This window comes from Fistularia commersonii, chromosome 4 (genome assembly GCF_037954325.1).
Source record: "Fistularia commersonii isolate RoL2024-O1a breed Wild chromosome 4, RoL_Fcom_v1.0, whole genome shotgun sequence".
NCBI classification, from domain to species: Eukaryota; Metazoa; Chordata; class Actinopteri; order Syngnathiformes; family Fistulariidae; genus Fistularia; species Fistularia commersonii.
Genome location: NC_141287.1, coordinates 9,701,238 through 9,728,141, shown reverse-complemented (window position 1 = coordinate 9,728,141; position 26,904 = coordinate 9,701,238). Strand labels below are relative to the sequence as shown.

Below are 26,904 nucleotides of genomic sequence, written 5' to 3'. Positions count from 1 at the left end.
CCGATAGTTATATTAAAGCAATGATTAAATCTGCAATAATTATTTAATACGCTACAGGTCTTGTTAAGTTCTGTTTTCCTGATGTATCAAATACTTATGTCATGCAATAAAAAGCTAATTAATTACTTTAAAAGCATACAGTGTGTTTTTTCTGGATTTTTGTTTTCGATTCAGTCACTCACAGTTGAAGAGTACCTTTGATAAAAATTACAGACCTCTGCATGTTTTGTAAGTGGGAAAAGCTGAAAAATCAGCAGTGTGTATCAAATACTTGTTCTCCCAACTGAATTTGATTTTGAACTGATCTACCATTTCCCTTAGTGTCAGTTGAAGTACAAATCAGCTAAGTTAGAGTCCCATCCCTCTTCAAAACTTCCATATAGCCACCCACTGAAGTGTTGTTCAGTATTTGTGAACTCAGTCTTTCATTTGCAAAAGCATTGACTCATATCATAGAGATGACCGCTGGCCTCACCTTTTAATCCCTATAGTCAGTTAGTTAGATATAGGATTGTGGTTATCTCGAGCCATTTACACCCAAGCCTCCAGCACTTCACTGACTACTTCTCTCTGGTCCCAATCAATAGCCCCTCTAGCCAGAGGCAATCACATTCTATCTCACTTGATGCCCCCAGATCTTCCCTTATCCCTTCCCCAATGCCCTGTAACTCCTTGAAGAGCAGTCAGAGGTGTAAGTTAAAACAACACAGCTGTGATGGAGCCACCGTTTTTTCATTTATATAAGTGCAATCAAGATAAAGATGGAAATGGCAGAAAAGAAAAAGGAAATTGTAAAACTTAAAATCATTAAAATACACATAGTAACAGTTTTGCGATGACAGATTTTTTTTTCAATTAATTTTGATCTTTGCACTGTTCTGTCTTGTGGTTCTAGATATTGCTGCATCACAGCCCATAGCTGAAATGCTACTCAATGGAGAGGAAAGCTGGATGCAGAGACTGAAGGACCCCTCAACTCCTCTGCCCTCCACTGACCATCGCTATGAGGGTGGATTACATGACCTCAAGACCCCTGTCAAGAACTTGTAGGTTAATGTTACATTAGGCCGACTTTTGACACATGGATTGTCCAGGAACTGAAATATGTTCAATCCTTTTTTTTTTTAACCTACTTTGTAGGAACCCTCTTGGAATCTCTATCTCTAAGCGGGACAGTCTACTGGAGAAGTGTGCCATGTTCAGGGATGTAGGTGGAGTTCTGAGCCGTCAGCCCTCACAGGACAATGGCCTAGATGGCCCAATTAGCACTGGAACAAGCAAACTTGAACAGGTACTATACTTTGACCGGCAGATTAACATATTTGCAGTGATTATTCAGTTAGTTATATCATCTTCCCTACTATTTGGGTTTTACGTGACAAAAAGGTTATAGGCAATAGCAATAACAGCAACAGTGAAATAGACTGCGGTATCCAAAGTATTTTTCCACGTGTCCTTATATATGCATCTCCTGCATCATGTCATTAGACACTTAAATAGCCTCATAAGATGACGAGCTGCCACTTTATCATAGTGGAGGGGTTTATGCGTCGCAGTGACACTAGGAGCTAGTTGTTAGGGGCTTTATGCCCCTGGTAGGACCACCTTAGCCGCACAGGTCCCAGGTGAGGGACAAGACAGTGTGACTAACTCCATCAGCTTGATTTATGAGTGGTTCAACCTATCAGTTTATTTCTTCATTAGTTTTTAGTATAGTTTGGTAGCTTAGCTTTAATCTGATGGGTTGCTGTGTGATTTAAAGTACAACGTTGTGAGGTGCTGATGCTCAATCAGAAACTGGTAGTTCCATTTGATCTAGCAATTCCTATACAATCTCATTGAGAGATTTAAAAAGTTCTTTATAGTAACAGAAAGGCTATCAGGCCAATGGCAGTCTTATGGGACCTTTCCATTGTTGTGGATATACTCCCTTGTACTCTTTCAGTAATGGTGAAGCGAAAATAACAATTCTGTCCTTAAACTTGCATACCTTATGTCTGTCTGCCTTCAGCCTCTGTCAGTTTTATATCCAAGTTCAAGCAGGGGTCTAGCAACCTCATGGGTCCTTTTAAAGGAAGTTTCTATTCAGGAGTAATGTGCCAACTCACATATTTGTGTAAGTTGGATAGATTGGATATCATTGCTCCTGGTGATTTGTTTATTGTTTTTCTCTGAATGTTGCTTTGTAGAGAGACATTGATTTTCTTCTTTACAGGTATATCTTCTAATCATGGAGTCAGTGTTAGTCCCATAGTGATACACAAAACACATGTCTTTGAGCAAGACTTAAGGTTATGGATAAAGCAGCGATTTCCTAATCAGCACGAATAAAGGTCTCAACAGACCAGACCCAACAGATCAGCATCCTTGATATGGAAACAGGGTGGAGGTAAACTTGTGATGAATTAAAATTGATGGCATACCAGCCTATTATTTCTGAGCAGGGTTCCATTCTCTCCAGGCATAAATGTCATTAATGTCAATAAAAAAAGCCAATGCAACTCTAGTTGCGTGTCTGAGGAAGTCCCAGAGGAGGCAAGGGAGTTGGCATTATTTACATTACATTTATCAGATTTTTGAATTGATTCTCTGGGCCATATGTCGGAGACTGTACATAACATATTCAACAATGTACAACATACAGTATATACAACATAAATACAACAGCCTTTAACACCTTTGCAAGTTTTTTGTGAGCGGGTTTTGCTCCTGTTGTTGATATAACAAATTATACATGATGATTATAGTTTTTATTTCTTTATAGTTGTGTTGTTCCTCAACAATACATGTTGAAATTTGCCTTTTACACAGGGAGTCAAAAAAATCATTATGAGATTGACTTATAGTCAATGTTGGAGTTTATTCACTAACGGCATTGAAATAAAGGACAAACGCCTAAAGATTTTTTTAATTTCATCAAACCTGTAACAAATACTACTTGCATCAGTACAAAACTTATGACTACCATTGATACAACATGCTCTGGGTCTCTAGCTACACCTCATAACATGTTCATATTACTCTTATCTCTTCATTTTCTAGGTGAAACTGATGCCTCCAGCACCCAATGATGACCTAGCATCCCTCAGCGAACTAACTGACAGCAGCCTCCTTTATGAAATGCAGAAGCGCTTTTGCAACAACCAAATCTATGTAAGAATCTGCTCTGTTGCTCTGATAACTTGGTATTTGTCAGAATGGACAGATATGATGCAGAAAAATGTTGACATGGTCTCCAGGGAAAAAAAAAATGACCACATTACCACATTAGTTATTCAGTCTTGTCTAGAGATGGCAGAATACTGGAATCACATCATACATGTATCTAATTAGAGCTGTAGAGGTTTTCTCTACTAAATGCACAAGTGATGAGTGCATTCGGTTTCAGCTTGTGGCACTCGAATTGTCATCCTCACACACACACACACACACACACACACACACACACACACACACACACACACAGACACACACAGACACACACACACACACATAGGAAAACACACATAATCGAAATGATTCTCCTTTCAATCAGTCTCCACATACACAATCCTACACTGATCTGATGACTGACACCGATTGTTATTCAGATACAATGCAGAGATAAATCTATGTCTACATTCAGGAGTCAAATGCCCTCATCCTCATCAGTTGGGCATTTTACAGTACTGCCATTCTCTCTTTTCCTTTAAACTGTATTCCGGCCAATATTTCTCCATAGGGACTGGGTGCTTTAAAGACTGGAATCAGATCAATATGGTACTATCCGGTGCACTCTCTGTGAAGAGGAAATAATAGTCTATTATTATGGAAAACCAGATGGGCGGTAAGGTTAGCCACAGCAGGGAACACGGATAAGGGGATCGCAATTAAAGGAAATAAAGTGATGGATGAAGAAAAGAGAAATTGTTAGAATTCAACATAATGAGGGCTGGAAAGTGAGGTGTACTTTATTCAGAAAAAAAAGAGCTGAATAGAAATGTCAATGTCAGGACAAAGCAAAACTATCATTGAGACCTGATCTGTGCGTGAGTTCACTGCTATATAGAGGCACAGAATAAAAACAGGAAAAAGCCATAAAACATGGGATAGACAAACTATTTCTATGTTATGTTGTTGAAAATGCATTTAAGTTAAATCAAGAGCACACAATTTGATGCAGTTTATATACTTTTCTGCTTTGCTTAGCCAAATAATGGGAGTATTTCAAATATAAATAAAGCAGACACTTGATGAAGGACAGAAATCAGAGACAGGACCCCCCATATGTTCCCAACAGGGTGGTCAAAAATTGCCCTTTGAAACATGGTCTGCTCCCCTCTGCCAGGACTAAGGAACCAATATACTACTTACTCTCAGGAGAGCAATGAGCAGAACTGGGAAAAGATATGGCAGAAGCAGCACTTATGAATCTGAGAAGTGGCTTAAACATTTCAAATAACTCTTAGAATTTGGAATGCTGTGTCATTTCTGGTCCGTCTGCAAACTGTGAAAAGTGTTCAAGTCATTAACCTTGAGACACAGCTGAAGGACTAAGAAGCATATTGAATGTGCACATACAGACACCCTCTGGGGCTCATTTTGAAAAACAGCAGGTTAGCACTTAAGAGGAATGGGGTCAGAAATGCTGGTTTATTTTGGTCTAAATGTCCTCCAGGTTTCTACTCGTGTGTCTGGCAGGATAGAGTTGATCTTATTGGAAATAGGTCATCGTTGAGGTTGTGTTTGAAAGCCCCTCCTGACCTTGCCCTGTCGGTTTAGCATATCTTAGTGAAAATAGATGTTGTTGCCTGATGAATACTGACGTGACTTCCTTGATTTTAGACTAACCTATTGACTTGGATAATTATTCTTTTGTAGACATACATTGGACACATTCTTTTGCTGGTAAATCCAAACAAGGAATTACCCATCTACTCCACTTTGGTAAGCATGCCATTCATTTATCTCAAATGTATATAACAACAAATATTCAAATGTATATAACAACATGTGAGACCTCTTCTGTTGTTGATATTTCAAAGAAGTGCTTCAATGCTAAGAAGATCTGTCATTGAGCTCTCTTGGCTATAGACAGGCACAATTTTGCTGAAGACTATGCTAAGCAGATTAAAGGGTTCTCATGTCAGCTGCTGCACAAGGTGTAAAAAAAAACTACCACAGCCATAATTCACTGGGTTTTGCCTGTCAAGTTCATTCGAGACCACAATTGGTATTGACTATCAACAAAACCTAAACAAACAAAACAAAAATGTCACTGCTCAGTCTCAGTGAGCGACAGACAAGCTGTTTTGGTTTTTCTAAGAGTTAAGGTCAAGCATTTGTCAATTGGCAGGCAGGAAATTTGGGATGCATTTAATATACAGGGAAGGTCATATTATAGCCATAGAAAGCCAGATAAAAATTACAAAGTGTCCATTACTTAACTAGCCTTGCATTGCCCTGTCAATTTGCCAAAGTGGCACTTTTCCAGTTGCAATTAAAAACAGCTGCAGACCGAATATTACTGTGGAGACAGCTGGCTAGACCTACAATCAGTTTTGATTAAATAAATGTAACACAAAAACGAATGTGTAGGAATAGCCAATCAGACTAATGGAAAGCAGGATATAGCACTCAGGCTTTGTAAATATGAAGGCTGCTACCGATGCTTTAACATGTCCAACATACATGCCATTCCTAACAGCTAGAACTTAGAGGGGGGCTTTGCCCATCGTCTAAAGTAAAATAGCCATTCACCTGATTCCAATTCACTGTGACAGTAGTGACAGGCAGCCATCTTTTGTCTATAATAATGTCTCCTGAAAGACTGCGCTTAGTATCACAATGAACCCCATGCTGTCTTATAAAAAAAGATCAACCCCCCCCCCTTTTTGTTGGAACCCATGGAAGGAGGAGGAGCAGGGGGCAGCCATACAACGGGGTTGGGAAATTTGGCAGATTCGTCAGGCTGCCTTCATACGCTTTTTTTTAATAATAGTCGATGGATTGCACATACAAAATTAAAGTATAATGAATGTTGGCTTGTGTAAACACATGAAATGGATCTTGTGGTTGATAAATAATGCAGTCTTCCTGTTAGTGATATACAGTATAATGTTGAGTCAGCATCAGCCGTGGAATAGTGCAATCCAGTTTAGTGAGGACTTACTGAAACACATGCATATATACAGACAGACATATACAGTATAACCATATCAGAATCAATTTAAGGTGAGGATTTGCTTATGTTGAGCGATGAGGTACTAATAAATAGAAGTAGACATCCCTTGTTGCCAGAAAGATAGCCTGCTATCTTTCTGTCTCACTCACTTGTGACTGGAGTCTTTATCCACCCCAAAGGGTGAAAGGAACCATGATGACAGGGGCATATGTCACAACATCTGTGGTATGCTTACTGTCCATCAACCACTCCATTGTAGTTGTTCACTGCTTACCTTGCTTTTGTATATCGATATGTTTATGTCTATATATATATAGATATACAAACAAAGGTAACCATAGATTAAACATTTTTACTATGACTGTGGGGATTCTCAGTCATCCAGGTCAAGGAGAATTCTTGTCAAAATCTTCATGTCTTGGCAACTGGACTTTAATTTCTTCACTTAAAATAATTTCACCCCTCATCCAAGAGGACTCTTCAGTTCTAATGACCTATAGGGAGTTTCAGCATATAACTGCCAGGCTCTTAGGCGGGTCTAGGTTATGGTGGCTTGTTGTGTAAATGGGGTTGATCTGCAGAAACTAGGTGTAAGGGGGTTGTTAATAATAATTTATTCTTTATTAATCCCCATGGGGAAAGTTGTTCTCTGCGATCAATCCATCATGGATGAACCACGAGCAGTAGGCTACCGTCCACAAGCGCCAGGGGAACAGTATCTTTCTCATCAACACTAGGAGGAGCTGGGAATCAAACCAGGAATGTTCGGTTCCAATGACAAGTGGCTCTACTTCCTGCTCTGCGTTGTTCGTTGGAACAATAGAGCAACTTTGCGGGATCACCTGCGATTACCTATTTGCCCAACACGTGGCAAAGATTTTGTTACCTTTGGTTAGCAACAACACACACCTAGACGAAAAGCCTGGACATAGAGATTCACAGGAAACCAACATCTATCAACCAGTATCTACTTCTAGACTCATACTACCCCCTTGAGCACAAACTTGGGGTTATCAGAACTCTATACCACCGGGCCAAGAACATCCTATCAACCACTGAAGGAAGAAAGACCAAGTTACAACACTTTAGGAAGGCCTTGAGATCCTGTGGCTACCCTAATTGGGCCTTCGTCAAATCAGAAACCACCAGATGCAAGAATGTAGAATAGGAGAAAGACAACAACAAATGAAAGAACAATGTCATCCCGTATGTTGCTAGTGTTAAGGAGAAACTCTGAAGGGTGTTCAAAAAACACAATATATCAGTACCTTTCAAACCCCACAACACCATGAGGAAAAAACTGGTGCACCCCAAGGACAAAACACCCAGGCACAAGATAGAGAATGTGGTGTATGCTGTCACTTCCACTGAGGATTGTGATGAGGTCTACATTGCAGAGACCAAACAACCTCTGCACAAACAGGTGGCCCATCACTGGAGAGCCACAACATCAGGACAGGACTTCTTGCGGTCCACCGACACCTGAAGGACAAGGGCCATTCTTTTGAAAACCGCAATGTCCATATAGTAGTATATAGTATCCAAGATGGATTGGACACATGTATCAGGCCCATATGCACCCTCCAAACAACCAGGAAAGTCCTAGCCCTGGTAGTGTCCACATGAGCCTCAGTTCATGTGAGCCACCAGGTTTCACTCCTTTGTTTAGTGTTACCTATTCACATTCCAATCCAGGTAATTCCACAAAGTTGCTCTTCTGTTCCAACGAACAACACCCCAATTAGCATAACAAATCCCTTACAACTAGCTTAACTTTTCCATTTACACAACAAGCCAAGCCACAATCTCCTAGACCCGCCCAAAACCCTGGCAGTTGCCAGTTGCCTATTGCCTGACCAATTCGAAAATAGGCACTCAATCAAAAAGAAAAGTCAGGAGTACCACTGGACGGACAATAACCACATTGTCACACAAAAAAACATGTCTATGGACATTGTTTGGCTCTCTGGATAAATGTACTATACCTTTGTAACGGTTATATAGATGGCACATATCTTAGCAGCTGACAGAGCTAAATGACTTGTCAACATAATAATAATGTTTTAGCGGTAACACGTTACTATACCACTTACCAATGCCATTGTAATGTACAACTATTTTAGTCGTATAGTTGCAATTAATAGCTTTTCATAAATTTTGCTCTATGTTCAGACAGCATGATGTATTCTTATGCACTGAAACATTATATATGAACACAAAGTGACACAGACCAGTAAAGTTGGACTCTGCTTTTTCATTGTTAGTCTCAGTTATGTAACATTTTAATTCAATGACTTGACAAATTGTTTTGACCTCTAATGCTAGGTGAGCCAGCTTTACCTGAGCTCCACAGGTCGACTGTGCTCCTCCCTACCACCTCATATCTTCTCCTCAGCAGAGAGAGCTTATCACATGATGATCCAGGAGCGGCGCCCACAGTGTTTCATCTTAAGGTACATTGAACTCTCAACCTATAGAACACAAACCCATAACTTTGTACCCTTAAAGGCCAAAGCCAAATTGTTAACAGTAGAGTTATATTTATGATGATAGTTTCTTCCGATTTTCTAAACAACTGCCTGTAGACCTGCTAAACATCCCAGAAAGATATACGTCCCCAGTTTAGCCATTGCTAGAGAGCTTTTTAGACGTCACAACGAGATGAATGTGTGCTTGCAGCATCTTGCTCTTTGTCCTCAGATGGACGGAGGCAATTCCCTGATTGCAATTAAATCTCGTTCCGGTGCTTCGGTGGCATTCCTGCTGAGTTGTTGCCAGTCTGGCAGAGAGTTAATGCACCCTGGCCACAAGCGATCCATCTCTCTTACACACAAACACATGCATTCATGCAAGGATGGTGAGCTGTACATTAGCATGAATTCTACACACATTCATTCATTTATCCCCCAAAATCCCAGGCTTGTGATTTTTCATTCATGCTCTTCTTCTGTCACTCTGCAGTTCCCTTATTATGCATCCTTTCCCTCCCCTTTAGATTCCTCTCTCACTCTTTCTCTCCTGTCACACACACACACAAGCACATGTGCACACGCACACACACACACACCCTTGTATTTTAACATCTTGCATTCCTTACCCTTCGACTAAAGGAGTAACCCCAAACCCTGCCCTAACACCTTTCTCAAAGAAAAAAGTATGCCTTAATCCAACCTTCTAAGAGTATGGGAGGAATCCAGGTTTCCAAACTGTCCCAACCCCCAAGGTCTAAATCTCAAATTGGTCCTCTGAAAGGTAGATATTCAAGGACACACACACACACACACACACACACACACAAACACACTCACTCACTTCCACTGAAGGCAATCAGTGGCCATAATCCCCCGAGGCCATGCTCTAACAAAATGCCCTTGAAATCTAATAAAAACTAGCAAATGAAAAGATAGTGGAAAGGTCTGTGTGCTTCACACTCAGCAAGGCTGTTAGCATGGAATCTAGCACTACACAAACATACAAACAGGATGAACACGGCAGCACACTGCTGACATTAGCAAGGGTTTCTGACCTTCTAAAACCATCTGCTTCACAATGCTATGCTAGTCTAGTAATGTATGTAAGGCATGAACTTTCGAAGCACCTTATGTTGTATTACATGCTGTCTTCGATTCAAAACTGGTTTGTTCCTCCAGGTAAGCTTTCACTTTCACTGCTGTTAAAACGGTAGCCAATGTGAATGAAGGAATATGATTGAATTGGCGTGGTTCTTGAAGGTGTGATGTCATTTAGGTGGAGACTAAAATGGCAGATGATGGAAATACCCTGATAACTAACACCTCACTCCTACTCCTCTGGGATGTCAGCAAACACACAAGGATTGTTTCTGTATTGAGAATGTAACAAGAATGTAACTTTTTTTAAAAAAAAGGGGTGAATAATGTCTGCACTTTACTTTGTACTATGACAGCAACAGAAATGAATAAAGTTGCATATACAAGTAAAAATGTTACGAGATAACGAAGCCTGAATCAAATATCACATCATCCATGATACATTTCATGTGAAATCGCCTTCGTTTTCGCCTTATTCTTGTCTTTCTAGTGGAGAAAGCGGTTCTGGGAAAACAGAAGCTTCTAAGCACATCATGCGGCACCTGACTGGAAGATCCAGCAACAAAGGGTTTGGACTGGAATCGAGAATGAAACATGTAAGTCTCCACCTGTTTGCTTACATTATATCCTTTATGAAATTCCAATTTACAATCATCTTTAATAAAATGATTATTCAAATAGTCTTCATTTGTGGTGTCCAGGGTATAATATCCAAGGACAAATATCATAAAATTGCAATTACTATGTAAATGTAGTCAGAATTTGTTTACATCCTTGGCTCAGTCCTGGAATGCCAAAAGCCCCTGACAAAACACAGAATTTACACACACACACACAAACAGAGGAACACACACACACACACACACACACACACATATATATGTATATTGAGAGAAAGAGAGCCCGAGAGAAAGAGAGAATGCAATTTCCTAAGGTTGCATTTGTTTCATGTTATATTTCCTGGCGCTGTTTAGATCTTTACATGTGAATGACCGTGGTGCACAACACCTGCTCTAGACTCAGTTTCCCTGTTGGGTAATAAAGTAGTGTGTTGCTTGGGAGTACAACAGTTGTGATGAAGTCATCCTTCTGCGGTTGAAAACTGGGTCAGCTGCTCCTCGTCGTCCAGAATACCCAGATAATGGATTTATATTGACATCTAGTGGCAGGAAATAAAATGGGGGCTAGAGCTCCTTAGCAACGTGCGCACTTCTAATCCGGAAGAAATGTCAAAGCTCATGATATCGTTTATGAATAAAGACCTATTTTTCCAACAGTTAGTCACTTTTTAAAAAATACTTACAATCACAAGTATCAAGTAACAAGTTTGTTTCAATGAAACATCAAGGTAAATTGTATCCTGGAGGCTTTTGGGCACGCAAAGACCCAAAGGAACAACAACTCAAGCCGCTTTACCAAGCTGTTGACTATCCAGTACTGTGAGAAGAGGAGGACGCCACTCAGAGGTGGAGTTGTTTGTGCAAATGCCATACTTGATTTGAGTGTGTGTGTGTGTGTGTGTGTGTGTGTGTGTGTGTGTGTGTGTGTGTGTGTGTGTGTGTGTGTGTGTGTGCGTGCGTGCGCGCGCGCATTTATTTTTTGCAAAATTAAAACATGTCTTCATGTTGTTATGTGATACACGTGATACAAATTCTGATTATTTCCTTTTTTTTCTTGCAATTTTTTTTCGTTTGTTTGGTAAAGTAATCAGAAAATGTATATTTGTAAAAGATTTTTATGGTTAGCTCAAATGTTTATCAACTATTCAAGTGTTTTATGCAAATGATGGATAGTTTAATAAGATCCTTTTTCACATGGTGAGTTAACAGTTGGACTATGGCCAAATTCTTAAAATGAGGAACTGGAACTAGCCTGATATTTATTTGACTTTTTATTTATTTTAAATACAGTCCTGTTACCGATGTCTGTCACACTTTTTATTTTCAGCCCATGTCCACACTTACATGCTGGAGAAATCCCGTCTGGTCCATTTACCTCCTCATCAACGAAGCTTCAATATCTTCCATCTGATGGCTGAAGGCCTGCAACCTGAGGAGAAGAGTGCACTTTACCTTAACAATGTCTTGTCACATAGGTACGTGAATATCGATCATCAAATGTAGTGTAGGGGTGATGGACCCATTTTAATGGGTCTGTAATGATGTTTGGTATTCAATAACTCTTTGGATACCATATCAAATGTGCATTAAATGAAACTTAACATTAACATAAGGCTGATGGGACTCTGGAGGATAAAATCCTTGTTTTCTGAGGGAAACCTGTTCAATCTTTCACTTCTTATGTACTTGCTACAAACATGCCTTGGTTGACCAGAACCTTATATCTCAGCCCAGAAATATCCTGAAAATCCTGTAAAGCTTTGAGAGTATTGTGAGGGAAGTAAAATGATATGAATACCGTATTTTACCACTAAAAATTCTGAAACTGTAACAATTTCCAGGTCTGTTCAACCATGAGGATAATTTAGACCTTCTATGCAAAATGTGAAAAGAGCTCATTAGAGAAATGCCTCTTTCAAATTAATCTAATGACATTTAACTTGTGACATGAGTAATTTGAGATTAAGGGTAAAACATGCAGAAAGGAAAATGCACACATTTTTTTTTATCTAACAACAAGGTAATGAGGGTTTTATCTCTATTCAACTTGAATGGATACAATTGGTGTAATTAAGTCTGTTTTAAGGTTCCAAGGAGCCCATTCTTGCAATTTTATATCAGCAGTACTTCAGCATCCCATCATATGTTGATTGTGCATGTCAGTATTTATAAAATAGGCAAGGACTTCACTTTTAAGTGTTATGAATGACAGCCATTAATTCAGACTTTAGAGAGAAAAAAGATATCAAATCCAATAATGATTTAGCATATGAATGGCCTATTTGCTTGCGATCAACATTTTTTAAAATTATTCCTGCATAAATGAGAGGATAATATCTTTCATTCTATATCCTGTCCTCTCATATATAACATTAAAATGAGTCACTAGTGTTTAGACTGAAATCAGTTGTTTGAATAGCACAGTAGTATCACGAAGTCTGCAATGTAATCAACTTTATGTCTGATAGAGATTCAGTAAGGTCTGACATACACACTCTACCACAATATTATCATACAGTCACTCGCATGCATCTCATCCAAACCAAAAAGATGAAATATGATGGCCGTTTGTGTATCTTTGCATTTATTCAAACATCTACGGTCACATTGACTGTGTGTCTGAGTCCAATCTTTTTATTTTGACTTTTACTCTTCTTGGAGAGTGAAATTTGACAAGGAGTAAGTGTGACTTTTGAGCTAATGGAAGTCGGTTTTGAGTCTGTGACGCAGGCTATCCCCTGTGGTGTCACATCACCCAAATGTGCCTTTGTGTTTAGGGAACCTGCATGTGTGATTCAGTTCTGCAGACCCCTGATTTTCCTCTGACTCCCCTTAAGTGTGTGTTATCCACTATTCTTATCTACGTATGCATTTACTTTGCTTTGGGAATTTTCAGACAAGTCCGCCTTGCATTCTCTCTTTACTCCAGGTATCTCAGTGATGGTCTTCCTGGGGCCAGTGCAGCATCTACAGCCTCTACACAGAGCAGGGAACACCTCACATCTGTGAAACAAGCCTTGCAGGCTCTCGGCTTCAACAAGCAGGTCTGCCAGTGTCAACTGTCTGTTTCTGTGTGTATATATATATATGGGAGAGAGACAGAGTTACTCAAACATTAAAAGTTACATTATATATTATCAGTTACATTACATAAACATTATATATATATATATATATATATATATATATATATGGGAGAGAGATGGGAGAGAGACAGAGTTACTCAAACATTAAAAGTTTTTGAGCATTAGCTATATTGCATTAAAATTTTTACCCTAAAAATTGCAGATTCTGTATCTCATATCTCTTTGTAATCATATGATAGTTATTATGACTGGACAGCTACAGCTAATGTTATCAGGGAGACAAGTAGGAGAGTACTTGGTGTATCATCTGGAAGGAAAGTAGAGAAGGAAGGAGGAGGAATGGAGAAGTAGTGTGATGGTGCCTATTATTAAGAATAAGGTGGATGTGCAGAATTGTGGCAACTATCGAGGGATGAAGTTGATGAGCCATACAATGAAGTTATGGGAAAGAGTAGTGGAAATGACTGAGAGCAGAAGTCAGCATTTGTGAACAGCAGTATGGGTTCATGCCAAGAAAGACTACTACAGATGCAGTATTTGCTTTGAGAATGCAAATAGAGAAGTACAGAGAAGGCCAGAGGGAGCTGCATTGGGTTTTTGTCGACCTAGAAAAAACACAAGACAAGGTGCCAAGAGAGGAACTCTGGTATTATATGGGAAAATCTGGAGTAGCAGAGAAATATATTAGACTGGTGCAGGACATGTATGCTAGGTGAGAGACAGTGGTGAGGTGTGCTGTAGATGTAACAGAGAAGTTCAAGGTGCAGATGGGACTCCATCAGGGATCAGCTCTGAGCCCCTTCTTGTTATCAGTGGCAATGGACAGGTAGACTGATGAGGTTAGACAGGAATCTTCATGGATCATGATGTTTGAAGATGACATTGTGACCTGTAGTGAGAGCAGAGAACAAGTTGAGGAAAATTTAGAGAGGTGGAGGAATGCTCTGGGAATGAGAGGAATGAAGGTTAGTTGCAGCAAGGCAGAGTATATGTGTGTGAATGAGAGGAGCCCAGGTGGAACGATGATACTACAGGGAGTGGAGATGGAAGTTGGAGGATTTCAGGTACTTGGAAACAGCAGTCCACAGCAGTGGAGAGTGTGGAAAAGAGGTGAAGAGATGGGCTCAAGGAGGTTGGAATGGGTGGAGAAAAGTGTCAGGGGTACTATGCGATAGAAGAATATCAGCCAGAATTAAAGGGAAAATGTACAAGACAGAGGTGAGACCAGCGATGTGGTATAGCCTAGAAACTGAAACACTGAGGCAAAGGCAGGAGGCAGAGCTAGCGGTCTCAAAGATGAAGACGCTAAAGTTCTCTTTGGGAGTGACCAGGATGGATGGGATCAGGGATGAGTCTATCAGAAGAACAGCGTATGTTAGATGTTTTGGAGAGAGAGTCAGAGAAGCCAGACAGAGATGGTTCAGTCATGTACAGATAGTGAGTATATTGCTAGATGGATGGTGGTATTGGAGCTGCCAGGCAGGACATCTAGAGGACCAAAGGGGAGATTTATGGACGGAATATGAGGTTAGTTGGTGTGAGAGAGGATGATACAGAGAATAGGGTTAGATGGAGAAGATTGATTCGCCGTGCCGACCCCTGAAGGGAAAAGCCGAAAGGAGAAGAAGATATACATGGTGCTCTTTGCTGTTTTTCAGAACAGATCCTCATTACAGATGCCAACTGCAATCCCACAAAGAAATAATGTCTCAAAAATTGTCACTTTCTTAAAATAGATGCCCATGCTGACTCACTCTTGTCACAAGCATTTTCATAAAGTTCCTTTTTCCAGCCCAAGGGTTTATCTCTATTTCATGGAGTTATCACAGACAGACAGAATCAGCCTTTAACTGTTTTCCCCCTGGTACACGGCATGGTGTATTTTCAATACTATAAATATATGAGGGCTGAGTTGACCATATACACTTTATAGATTTTAATTACAACAAACATGAGAAACATGAGTAATAGTTAGACAACAGATTAGCCCTACCTGTACCAAATTTGATGTATGTATAAATAAATAAATAAATACAATTCCAACAGCATCAGTCCCTGGCGCAAGACAAAAAGTAATATTTCTGTCAGTCACACTGCTATTAGTTTCCAAAATCTTGCCATGGCAGAATGGACATCCAGAAAGATGTCCTCAAACTTAAAAAGCCCCATCCGCTCGGGATGTAAGAGCATTGGTAATTGTCTATTTCAATAAGTGTCATTGTTTCATGGGATGAAAAGGAGGCATGAGTGGGATGGAGGAAAAGAATGTATGGAGGATGTATAACGATAATATACAATGAAAAATGAAAAGCGATTTTTTTTCAACTTTATACATTACAATAATCATTATTTTGTAATGATTAAGACATTTTATTTTTTGCTTAAAGGGCAGCACTTGAATGTTTATAATTGCATTTAGTATATTTGTCCACTAGGGGGCACCACATTTGCATTTAATCCTTCACTCTGGATGATGGGTGGAAGTTTTCTAAAGGTCCATTAACTTCTGTATAACTATGGTGTGGCAGACGTTTGGGGCGGTGCCTCTCACCCTACTGCTCTGTGAGCCGGGGGTTCACTGTCCTTGTTTACGTCCTGGGTGTTCTCATACAAGGTGTTCTTTTGTCAATTTTGATTAAGGTCATGACGAATAAAGTTTGAAGTCGCCATCATCTCTGCGACCTTTCCTCATATTTTGATCTGATTTAGGAAAATACATGTATTTATAAATGCATCACTTTTACTTTTATGTAATCACAAGGTCATTTCTTGTCCCTTCTTTAAGGATACCACTTTTGAAAATGTGATCAGATTCAGTCAAGTATAATGCAGAATTATAACTCGGGATTGAATCATTTAATCACTTATCAGTACCAAAGACAGAAACATTCAGCCACAGTTGCTTATACTTGAATATTATCCATCAGTAAATAAATAGGTTCCAACAAATCTACTTCATCCACTGGCAATTTCATGTATTTTTTGCAGATTTTTTTGAATAATCCTCACTAGTACCAATTTTTGCAGATTTTTTGAATAATCCTCACTAGTACCAATTAATTGAAAATATAGCTCTGATCACTCTCTGCCCCCCCCCCCCCTGCTTTCTTATCTTTTTCTCTCTCTCTTCCCAGGAAGTTGATTCAGTATTTACACTGCTGTCTGCTGTTCTCCATATCGGGGATCTGCGCTTTACTGCACTGACAGATGCCGATACTGCCTTCCCTTCTGACCTGCCACTACTGGACACAGGTCAGTATCCCTGTCATATGACTGGTGTCACATTTCAAACATAAAGGATGGCCACATTTGTTGGTGGTCACACTTGTTCGGATTTACTGTAGACGGCAAAATAAGAATTTCATTTTACAGGAATATACGTTTCCAGACTATATATATGACAATAAACACTTTGAGTCTTGACTCTTGTTTTCTTTATTGTCATTGTTCCTCCTCTTCTGCAGCTGTTGCATCTCAGTCAGTGAAAAGCTTTGCAGCTTGATCAAATAAGGGGCCAAAAATTCACCATTTCAGCTTACCACATTGTATGCCAGAGAGAAATGTTGCTGAGGACGGATTGGTGGTAGAAATATACTTTCCGATTTTAGAGGGCGGTCTTTACTCGCACATTGTTGTGCTCTATATTATGCAAGTAATACACGTGCCTCTGTGACCCCATACTTTTGAGATGGTAAGCATTACATCAGTGCCTGAGCGGGAAATACTGTTGTTGTCAGGGAGATGCAATGTCAGCCATGTGATTCTGAGTAGCTGTCACCATTGTTATTGGGTTCCAATCCAAAACTCACAAATGACTTATTTTTCTTACTGGCCCCAGTGATTAATTTAACAGGGTTGAGCTTAAGAAGATGGTATCATTGTCAGGAAGTGAATCTGCAATAACCTCACATCGTCACAGTCAACATTAAATAATGGTAATCAGTTAATTTCAATATTTCTGTGCAGTTTCTTTCACTTACTCTCTTCATTTGTCTCTCTCTCCTTCCCTCTCTGTGCAGTGGCAGGGTTGTTGCAGGTGTGCTGCAGTGACCTCAGCACTGCACTGACCTCTGATGTTCAATACTTTAAAGGTATCTTCACACCAGCCTTCTTTCTACTCTGGATCCTTCTACTATAAGATAGTTATACACAAACAAATAATCTTACTACAAGATAAGTAATGTTACAAGTTCTATCATATAATAACCCCTTTCTTTTTAAGATAATTGACCTAGTTGCATAGTTTATTCTTACCACACTATCAACCCAAGTATATCACAAACGGAGACCCATCTCTTTTTTTTGTCAGGTGATGCGATTACTCGCCGCCACACCGTGGAAATGGCAAATCAATACCGAGACCAATTGGCTAAGGCCATCTACGGCCGATTCTTCAGCTACCTTGTGAACAGTATTAACGACTACCTACACGGACAGGATGATAGTATTGGGTATGTGTTTTGCCTTGTTTTTTTTCTGTTTACCATCAAGGTAAAGAAGCGGAATGAGTTTTTTAAATTCTCAGCTTTTGCCAAAAGGTGTTTATGCACCTGCAACATAGAGATGCAAGGTTCATACAAGATTTATGTAGAGGCCATTAGATCCTGAACATTTTTGATGTTTTGAAATGTTATTAAGTCCACTAAGATAACACACTTTTATCGGCGTTTGGTTGCGCTTGCCTTTATTTCATGCATTTCTGTCTAACACAGAACACTCTGCATTTGTTATTGCGCACACACACGCACACACACAGACACACAGACACACACACACACACACACACACACACACACACACACACACACACACACACACACACACACACATAAAGAAAATAATCCTTGTTTCAGTCAGTCCCAATGACCCTAAAATATATATGCTTTTATGTAAATTATTTAAATGTATTATATGTTTTTTCAGTGACCCTGCTTTTGAAATTGCCATCTTGGACATCTTTGGGTTTGAAGAATTTCAGAAGAATGAATTTGAGCAGGTATGACAATCAGACAAATTTATCAAGTATCACCACAGACTTACTCTCGCTACACTTAGTGCATTGGTCTTTGCTTCAAATTGTTTCTTGTCTTTGAGCCATTTTTAGCTTTAATTGCTGATTATCTACTCACGAGGCTTTCTTGAGATAGCTTTCTATCCGGAGTATTTGGAATTAGATTTTTCAAGAAAATCTTATCAAATGTTTCAAAATATTAACCATTTTCCATTTTAGCCTGTAATTTTAATGAATGAGGTGAAGTCTGTGGTAGACTTTAGTACATTTGTCCTCAAATGAACGAGGAAATGATAAGATAACAGTGTCTGCTGTCCTGCTAGTGTGTGTGTCTGTTTCAGATGAGAAAATTGTTAACCCCCCAATAAAATAAAATTCTGTATTTTGTGGTAAAGGTAACCATTGGTCATCAACAATGACAAATCTGTATATTGTTTCATTGGGTGGCTGTGACGCAGGAGTTAAGGGAGTGGTCCTTTCAACACTGGATTTGCAGTTTGATTCCCTTTGCATGAATAATATGCTCCAGTTGACTATAATGATTGGAGAATAGGATGCAATGTTCCTCAGTGTCTTACGTAAACAGTTAAAGTATTGCTAGGCTACATAGATAGGGTTAATCAAAAATTTTCGAGGCTGAAAGAGTAATCTGTTGACTTGGTGATTTTAATTGTAGCATTCTCTTACTCCACTCATGTTTAATGTGTCGACATACACTGCAACACCGTTCCTTACAGGGATGTGTCAAAAATGGATGGGCTAAGAAGCAAGGATTTTCAATTTTCTATGTGCTCATCAAGTATGCATGTTAATGGACAACCAGAGAGTAAGACCAGCAGGGAGACTTATATTATTTTCATCCTGTGTTTAATGGTGTAATTTAAGATGCTCAAACAACAGGGTGCTTATACATACCACTGAGAGCTTATGTACTTTATCTTTTGAACTACTAGTCTCCTATCAGCTGTAAATAAGGCAAGTATATTTGTGTACAACTTCATGTGTACAGGACCTTAATATCTCATGTATATGTGGCTTAAGATGTTTGACCTTTGGCTTACAAGGGACATGTCTAATCCAAATGTAAGGAAAGGAATGTGTGACCTTCCCACCTGAGGTCACCGAGAGAACTGACAGTGTTAAGACGTGAAAGAGGTGGCTAAAAAACTGAACTTGAGGACAGCAACAGCCCACTGTTGCCCACTGTAACAGCCCACCCCTCAAACATCTCTTTCGAGGAGACAAGAAGGAAGTGTTTGATAGAAACACATGATGATCTGTCCCATCAGTCAAAAATCCAGCTCTGCCCATCTTGACATTTTTGTATACACACAGACTTAGGAACACAACACATGCACAGCACGAACACAGTCATCACCTCTTGTTAATTAGAGCTCTAGGTACGTCGGGGGGATGTTGAACCTGTTCAGCACTTTGCTAATGAGCTAACTCAATCAACCACCTGCTGAGTCTAAGCCTGTAACAGTCAAGACAGCTTTGCAGACGAAGAATGGAGGCTCACCGGAGACGGGGAAGGGAAGAAGCGTTGAAGCATTTCTCAGTTATTTGAAAGAACAAAATTGGAGTAGAAAAATGTAAAAAAAAAAAATCTCAGACATGCCACTTTATTATTGCCATACGTGCAGCCAATATCGAGACTTAGCAGTGACTTTGCAGGATTTGTTAATAGTAGTATCCCGAAACATTTCTGTAGGACTCAATTGAACTTTGATTATATTTTGAGCTAAGCAATAATCTCTAGACAACAAACAAACATTGTCTTTGCATGGTATATTATTTGTATGGCATATGACTTAATCTTTAAACCATGTTATGACCTTTTGTCAGTAAGGATATGTCAGATCATGAGTCGGATGTTGGAATGTTTTGAGTTCTTCATTGAACAAATTTGACACGTGGATTCCCAGAAAATTACAGTTTTGGAATTTGGCAGCTGAGGCAAGGCTGCTGTACTATGTTGCTCCTCTTTATGTTGTAACTTTGCTCACAGTACCTCTAAAGTACTCTTGACTCTTTCATTTGGAGTTCAGTAGTCAGAGACATTTGAATACTTTGTGCACTGGGAGCAAATAGTTTACTGGCAGGTAAAGATGAGTTCATTTGTTTTAGCAAAAACCACATTGTCTATGTACCAGGAAGGCCGTTCTGTGTACATGATGCCTCCGGGCTCCCTGTAAACAATCCTTTTATGTTATTGTCTAATTTAGTGTGTGAAAGATCCCTTGAGTAATGCCTCACCTCATTCACTGAAGATTAACTTCCCAACTAATACATGTGTGAAAGTTTAATTTTTTTTTCTATGTTACAGCTGTGCGTGAACATGACCAATGAGAGACTTCGGCAGTTCGTCTCTGACGTGCTATTTCAGCAGGAGCAGGCAGAGTGCCTACAGGAGGGTATCGCCATAGAGACCCACCAGTCCCTCAACAGCAGCTCAGCTGCCATAGACTTCTTTCTTCAGGTACTGTAAATTACTGGTTTGTGCGAGTCCCGTCCAGTTTGGTGTTTAGAGCCAGTGAGAAGCTCTGAATGCAAGCTTTGAAAATAAGAAGCTAAATGACTTCGCTGTTGACTGCTTGCATTTTGAGGGTTTCTTTTTCCCCTCTCAAAAGAACCCGAAAAGAAGTGACAATGTTGCTTGTCATTGTGAGTGTGTCCTGTAGTCTTCTCACAGAATTTTACAAAAAAGAAAAAGAGAAAGAGTGGCAATCCACTTTTTACTTAACTGTGTAAAAAGAGGTATCCCAGAAGCCAAAGTAGAACACAGTTTATGTTGAAAAATTCAAAGTAACTCTTGTCTTTTTACTTTGGCCAAACTACCACAAAAGAGTATCCCTCTGGTTGAAGAAAATGAAACAGAGAAAACTTCACTAAACAATTTAACATGTAGACCGGACGACAACAATTGCATCCACCCATGGAGCCAGGATATAGTTACTAGCATTTTGGAATACTGTTGCTTTATGAAATACTATATGTGAGTTATGTGTTGATTTGTTATTTTCATTGTTTCAATTAGATTTTTTGCTTTATGGCTCCGGTTTTATGATCATACGCTCAAGCTTTTTGTGCTGAGCTTGCCATTCAAGCTAGTGTTTTTTATTGTCTTGTGTCTTATGTTTTTTTTTCCTTTTGTGTAATTTTCTTTGTAGCACTCCCTCTGTCATTGTCTTAACTTCCTGTCTTTGTGTTTGTTCACCTCCTGACAGATTGCTTTTCTTGTCTTGAAGCAGTACACCTTTGCTTGTTGAACTTTCCTGTCCAGTCTGTTCCTTATGTTTGCTCCCTGTCAGCTCTCTTCCTGTTCATATGTACACCTGTCACTTGTGTTATTAGTTGAATCTGTATTTTAGTTGTGTTAAAAGCTTCGGTCTTTGTCAGATCTTTTGTTGGGTTGTCTGCGATTCCTTGTGTGTTGAGCCTGTTATTTTTAGTTGATTCAGTCTACCGGTATTTCTTGTGGAGTTTTACACTTCGGCTTTTTTTAAACACATTTATCAAAGATCTACCAAATGTGCCTGCCTTTAAGTCCTCTTTCTTAAACAGTTAGTGATAGGTCATTTCATTGTTAGTCCAGAAATGTTAAACCTGGATGGAACCCTAACAAAGGAAATATTCAAGCTTTAGCACTTTAGTTTCTGTATGCAAATTTGTTTATTGTTAGTTTTATACAAAATTAAATGCAGACAATCCCGTGACTATGGTTTAATTGTAATGTTTCCCCATCTGCTACTCTGAGAATACTTGCTTTCACTCTCTGAATCTGTTCTCTTTGTAATATCATCAATGATAATAGGGATGTTGGGGGGAAAAAAAATCAACAACAAAAAAAAAACATTTGAATCCATCTGATATCGAAAAGGGGCAACTCGGCCAGAAGGGGTCAATAAATGTGTCAGAAGGAAATAATTTAGAGCAAGTATTATCTCGGATGCTTTGTAAACATGACTGACATAAATAACCCTGCCAGCGTCTGTTTGTCACCCCCTCCAGAAGCCTCAGGGGCTGCTGTGTGTGTTGGATGAGGAGAGTCAGAGCCTGCGGCCAGCAGAGCAGACCCTGTATAAGAGGCTGTTAGCTCAGATTGACTCCAACCTGACTCCTGGCCTTTCTTTCACCAACAAAGATGGCAATGGAAACCCTCCTCCCAAAGATCAAGGCCCAGCCTTTACCGTCAGCCACTACACAGGACAGGTTTGTTTGACGTTCACTTTAATTTGATCATATTTGGTTTCATTCCAAAACAGCGCAAAAGGAAATTAGATATATAATATGTGAGTATTATACATCTAAAAAAAAAACTAACTGACTAAAAAATTCTCAGTCATTGTAGCTGTCTTGATTCTGCATGAGCATCTCAGATATCTATTTTATTAATTTTCTCTTTTTTTAAAGCCATTTCTTTAACACAACGATACATAGAAAAAAGCAGGCCTCCTGATATGAACAACTGTTTAAAGCATGTTAAATGAATCGGGGGAATTTAATAAGTATTACAGTGTAATTTTCGAAAATCCAGACTGTCCCCAAAACATCAATAATGTCAAATTTGCAATTGGAAAAGCAGGGTTAGGACATTCAGAGATTAAATAATTTGTGGCCCTCATTTAAAAATTCACAATAACTACTAACTCCTGATTTGTTCCATTAGATTTCATATGACCTCACCGGATCACTCATAAGAAACAAGGATTCCCTCCCTCAGAACATCTTGTTTACGATGAAGTGTAAGTACTCAATGAATACCACGCATACAAGCTCACCCTGGCGTCAGCACATACTTGATCACAAAGATGCACTCTTGTCTAAACTAACAGTGCTCAAAAACACTCTTTGTTAAAGGTTGGTTGTGTTAGCATGTGTGTGTTTCTTCACATATGCAGCAGACAGAACCGTCTGTGTTGTCTATTAGGGTGCCAGATGTGGGGTGTTGTGGTTTGCAGGACACAGGCAGTCGTTGTGTGACTGCCAGGCTAGCCGAGCCTAATTGCTATAATTTCCATGATGAGGCTAATCTTCTAAAGGCTAGGCGTTCATTCACACTTGGCTGTTGTCCCTCCATCTAACAAACTTGATATGTTGTCGTCCCTCAACAGTTAACACTCAGAGAGCATTGAAGCTACAAACAGCTATGCAATAAAACAATGCAGTGGTGACATTTTTAGGGTTGTGTTGCTGTCCAGAAGCTCTACTTTGAATAGAAAGCTTTTAAAGGCTAATCAAATGTTAAACCACTGTACAGCACTACGTTAAGCTTGTAAGCTCACCAGAGATCAAGGGATCTCTGTGAGTGATTGCTTTAAATGAAAAAACAGTTATCTGTGGTGTTATTTGTAATGAACTTCTCAAATGAAACAAGACTAATGCTCGTATTGCGTCGCTCGGTACCTGCCTCACATAGTGTGGCTCTCTGTTTCACTTCGCCATGTGATATGATGCATTGATTTATTGTTTATATGAATTTTCTTTTTATGTCTCTGCTCGATGTTTCTTTTCTCAATTTCTATGTTGCTTTCTTTTTTTCTTTCTTTCTTTCTGTCTGTTCCTTGTTGTTCTCCTCCGCCCCCATATTTCCACCAATGCCGTCGCTTGTTTTCACCCATATTTTCCTCCCTGTGTGCTTTCTGCTCGGCAGCCAGTGAGAATGTGTTGCTGCAGCACCTCTTCCAGTCCAAGCTGACTCAGACTGGTTCTCTGGTGCCAGCAGCACAGGGCCGTGTTGGGCTTAGGGGGCCCAAAGCAGCTTTGTTGCTCCACAGAATGCCATCGCCCTCACTTGTCAGTGCTAGCCCTGTCCACCGCCAGCTCCGGAGGTACCATGACCTCACCAAGGTACAGTGTGGCGCTTCAGGTGTGGAGAGTGCAGTACTTACATGAGTAAAACATGGAGTGATGATTTTGCTGGGCATTGGCACACCAACCTCACAGACATTACATTGTCTTTAAAATGGAATGGAATGATGAGTTGAAGAAAGTCTGTAAAAACAAACTATTAGAAGATAACAGATGAACATCCTGGTTCAGAAAAAAAACAATGTAAGCTGTCTCCCACCTGCAGATACATACAGACAGGTGGAATTATGTATTTCACAGAGAAACTCCATAAACATAAACAGATGCAATATGGACATGAATTTGATTTTACACCTGTGCCGTGACATTTGAATATCACACACCTGTAAAGAGATGATTTATATATCAAGTGTCCATTCACCCTAGTCTCTATTTTATCAGTAGTTTGGAAAGCATATTACGCCTGTTGGTTGTATAACCTCCAGGGGAGTCCTTCCTGCTGTGTCTGTGGCTCATTAGCCATCTTGAGCAGGGACTTGCACACAAACCCATTCTCTGCCAGTAAGCCTGCTCAGTAACACAAGGTAATATTACTCCAGATATTAGTTCCAGACACTTGAGTTGGACTATAAGTGCTATAAAATGTTTAATTATTACTGGCATTCGAGGAATGTAGTTTAAGTTTAAAATGAAACATACAATGTAGCCTCATGTTTAAGGTAACGGTCTGACGTGACATCCACATGTCAATGTGAAGGCTGCATTTTTGTTAAAAATTTAAGTAATCATATATTGCAATAAAACAGATATGCCATGACATAGGATTGAAATGAGATTTGTATTTAAATCTGAACATCTTACAAAAGATAAACCTCTCATTTTATTTGATGGAGGCCAATGTTCAGCAGAGGTCATGCAACCAAGATAAGGTCATATAATTTTTTTTCCATGATCTTTTCAATTTGGCAGATCTTGAAGAAGAAAGGCTCAAACTCCTTTCTTCAACGGCTTGAGCGATGTGGGCCCATTACTGTGGCTGTCCAGCTGAGGGTAACGCCCGACCACACACACACACAAACACACACTTATATAATTGGAGAAGCAGGGCCTGTACTTTGGGCTATACAAAATGTATTTCCTTAAATTGAAATTTTATTTTATAATTGTGGGAATAGGGTCAGATAATTATGAAAACATTATTATCAATGTGAATATTGTTATTAATACTTGTAGTACAAAAAGAAGAAAAGAATAGAATGCACCAGCCCACAATTTGGACATACTTATATAAAAAAAGAGCTTATATTTTAATTGTATGAATGAAAAAAGTCTTAAACAATAATCGTGGTTTGGATTTGCTTTGAATTTTTTTTTTTTTTTTTACATATATGCTTGGTATTCAGAGCAAGAATCTCAAAATTAATTGTCTGAAGCTCAGTCGTTTGTTGACAATATAAACAAGTCTTCATTGGTGGTTATACAGTACAGTATGTTTCTGATATTGTTCGGAGAACACAATTCAGGAATAATGAATGTGTCTGTGTTTCTGTAGAAAGCAAAACTAACCCAAAAAGTGATTTGTAATTCCCAGTATTATTAAGCAACAGAATGGCTAAGAGGTTAGACAGGAATCTCCATGGAGGATAATGTTTGCAGATAACATTGTGATCTGTAGTGAGAGCAGGGAACAGGTGGAGGGAAATCTAGAGGTGGAGGTATGCTCTGAAAAGGACAGGAATGAAGGTTAGTCACAGCAAGACAGAATATGTGTGTGTGAATGAGAGGGACCCAAGTGTAATGGTGAGACTACAGGGATTGGAGATGAAGAAGGTGGAGGATTTCAAGTGCATGGGGTCAACAGTCGAGAGCAAGGGAGAGAGTGGAAAAGAGGTGAAGAAACAGGTTCAAGCGGGTTGGAGGGGGTGGAAAACAGTGTTGGGGTTATTATGCAATAGGAGAATATCAGCCGCATTGAAAGTAAGGGTATAAAAGACAATTGTGAGACCAGCAATGCTGTATGGTTTAGAGACAGTGGCATTGACGAAAAGACAGGAAGCGGAGCTGGAGGATGCAGAGATGATGATACTGAGGTTCTCTTCCAGAATGAGGAGGACAGATAGGATCAGGAATGGGTCCATCAGGGGGGCAATACATGTTAGATATTTGGAGATAAGGTTAGATAAGTTCGACTGAGATGTTCGGTCATGTGCAGAGGAGGGATAGTGAATATATTGGTAGAAGGATCTTGGGGTTGGAGCTGCCAGGCTTGAGGTCTAGAGGAAGACCCAAAGAGAAGATTTATGGATCTAGTGAGAGAGGATATGAAGGTAGTTGGTGTGAGAGAAAAGGATACAGAGCATAGGGTTTGATGGAGGAAGTTTATGTACTGTGGCAACCCCTAAAGGGAAAAGCTGAAAAGAAAAGAAGATTAAGCCACAGAACATTATCATATTTGCGATTTTTATTTTATTTTAGGCAATAGTTGCTATTGTAGGTTAGGTAAATACATGAATACATTAATAAATACTCATAGCTTTCTTGTTGCATTAATTTTGTATCAGTGCTGGGGATTATCTGCAGGAATGGTATTGACCTCCCACTTGGTGGGGGTGGAGCTATAGTTCATAAGCTACCAGTGAAA

The 26,904-nt window shown here is 39.5% G+C and overlaps 1 protein-coding gene across 4 annotated transcripts in view; it reads left to right on the top strand.

Annotated features, from left to right (window-relative positions):
• Positions 1-26,904, top strand: part of myo16 (myosin XVI) — an 88,504-nt gene that overhangs the window by 34,399 nt on the left and 27,201 nt on the right. For all 4 annotated transcript variants that reach the window (XR_015106033.1, XM_086145205.1, XM_086145203.1 and 1 more), the window contains exons 9-26: positions 896-1,046; positions 1,141-1,291; positions 3,043-3,153; positions 4,861-4,926; positions 8,489-8,616; positions 10,223-10,328; positions 11,081-11,198; positions 11,680-11,827; positions 13,282-13,396; positions 16,573-16,690; positions 17,458-17,529; positions 17,748-17,889; positions 18,362-18,434; positions 20,779-20,931; positions 22,464-22,664; positions 23,122-23,197; positions 24,106-24,302; positions 25,233-25,313. Coding sequence is in view for 3 of the 4 variants with exons in the window: in XM_086145205.1 (XP_086001331.1) it covers positions 896-1,046; positions 1,141-1,291; positions 3,043-3,153; positions 4,861-4,926; positions 8,489-8,616; positions 10,223-10,328; positions 11,081-11,198; positions 11,680-11,827; positions 13,282-13,396; positions 16,573-16,690; positions 17,458-17,529; positions 17,748-17,889; positions 18,362-18,434; positions 20,779-20,931; positions 22,464-22,664; positions 23,122-23,197; positions 24,106-24,302; positions 25,233-25,313 (2,207 nt within the window). In the remaining variant the exon portion in view is untranslated. The remainder of the gene's footprint in view (positions 1-895; positions 1,047-1,140; positions 1,292-3,042; positions 3,154-4,860; positions 4,927-8,488; positions 8,617-10,222; positions 10,329-11,080; positions 11,199-11,679; positions 11,828-13,281; positions 13,397-16,572; positions 16,691-17,457; positions 17,530-17,747; positions 17,890-18,361; positions 18,435-20,778; positions 20,932-22,463; positions 22,665-23,121; positions 23,198-24,105; positions 24,303-25,232; positions 25,314-26,904) is intronic.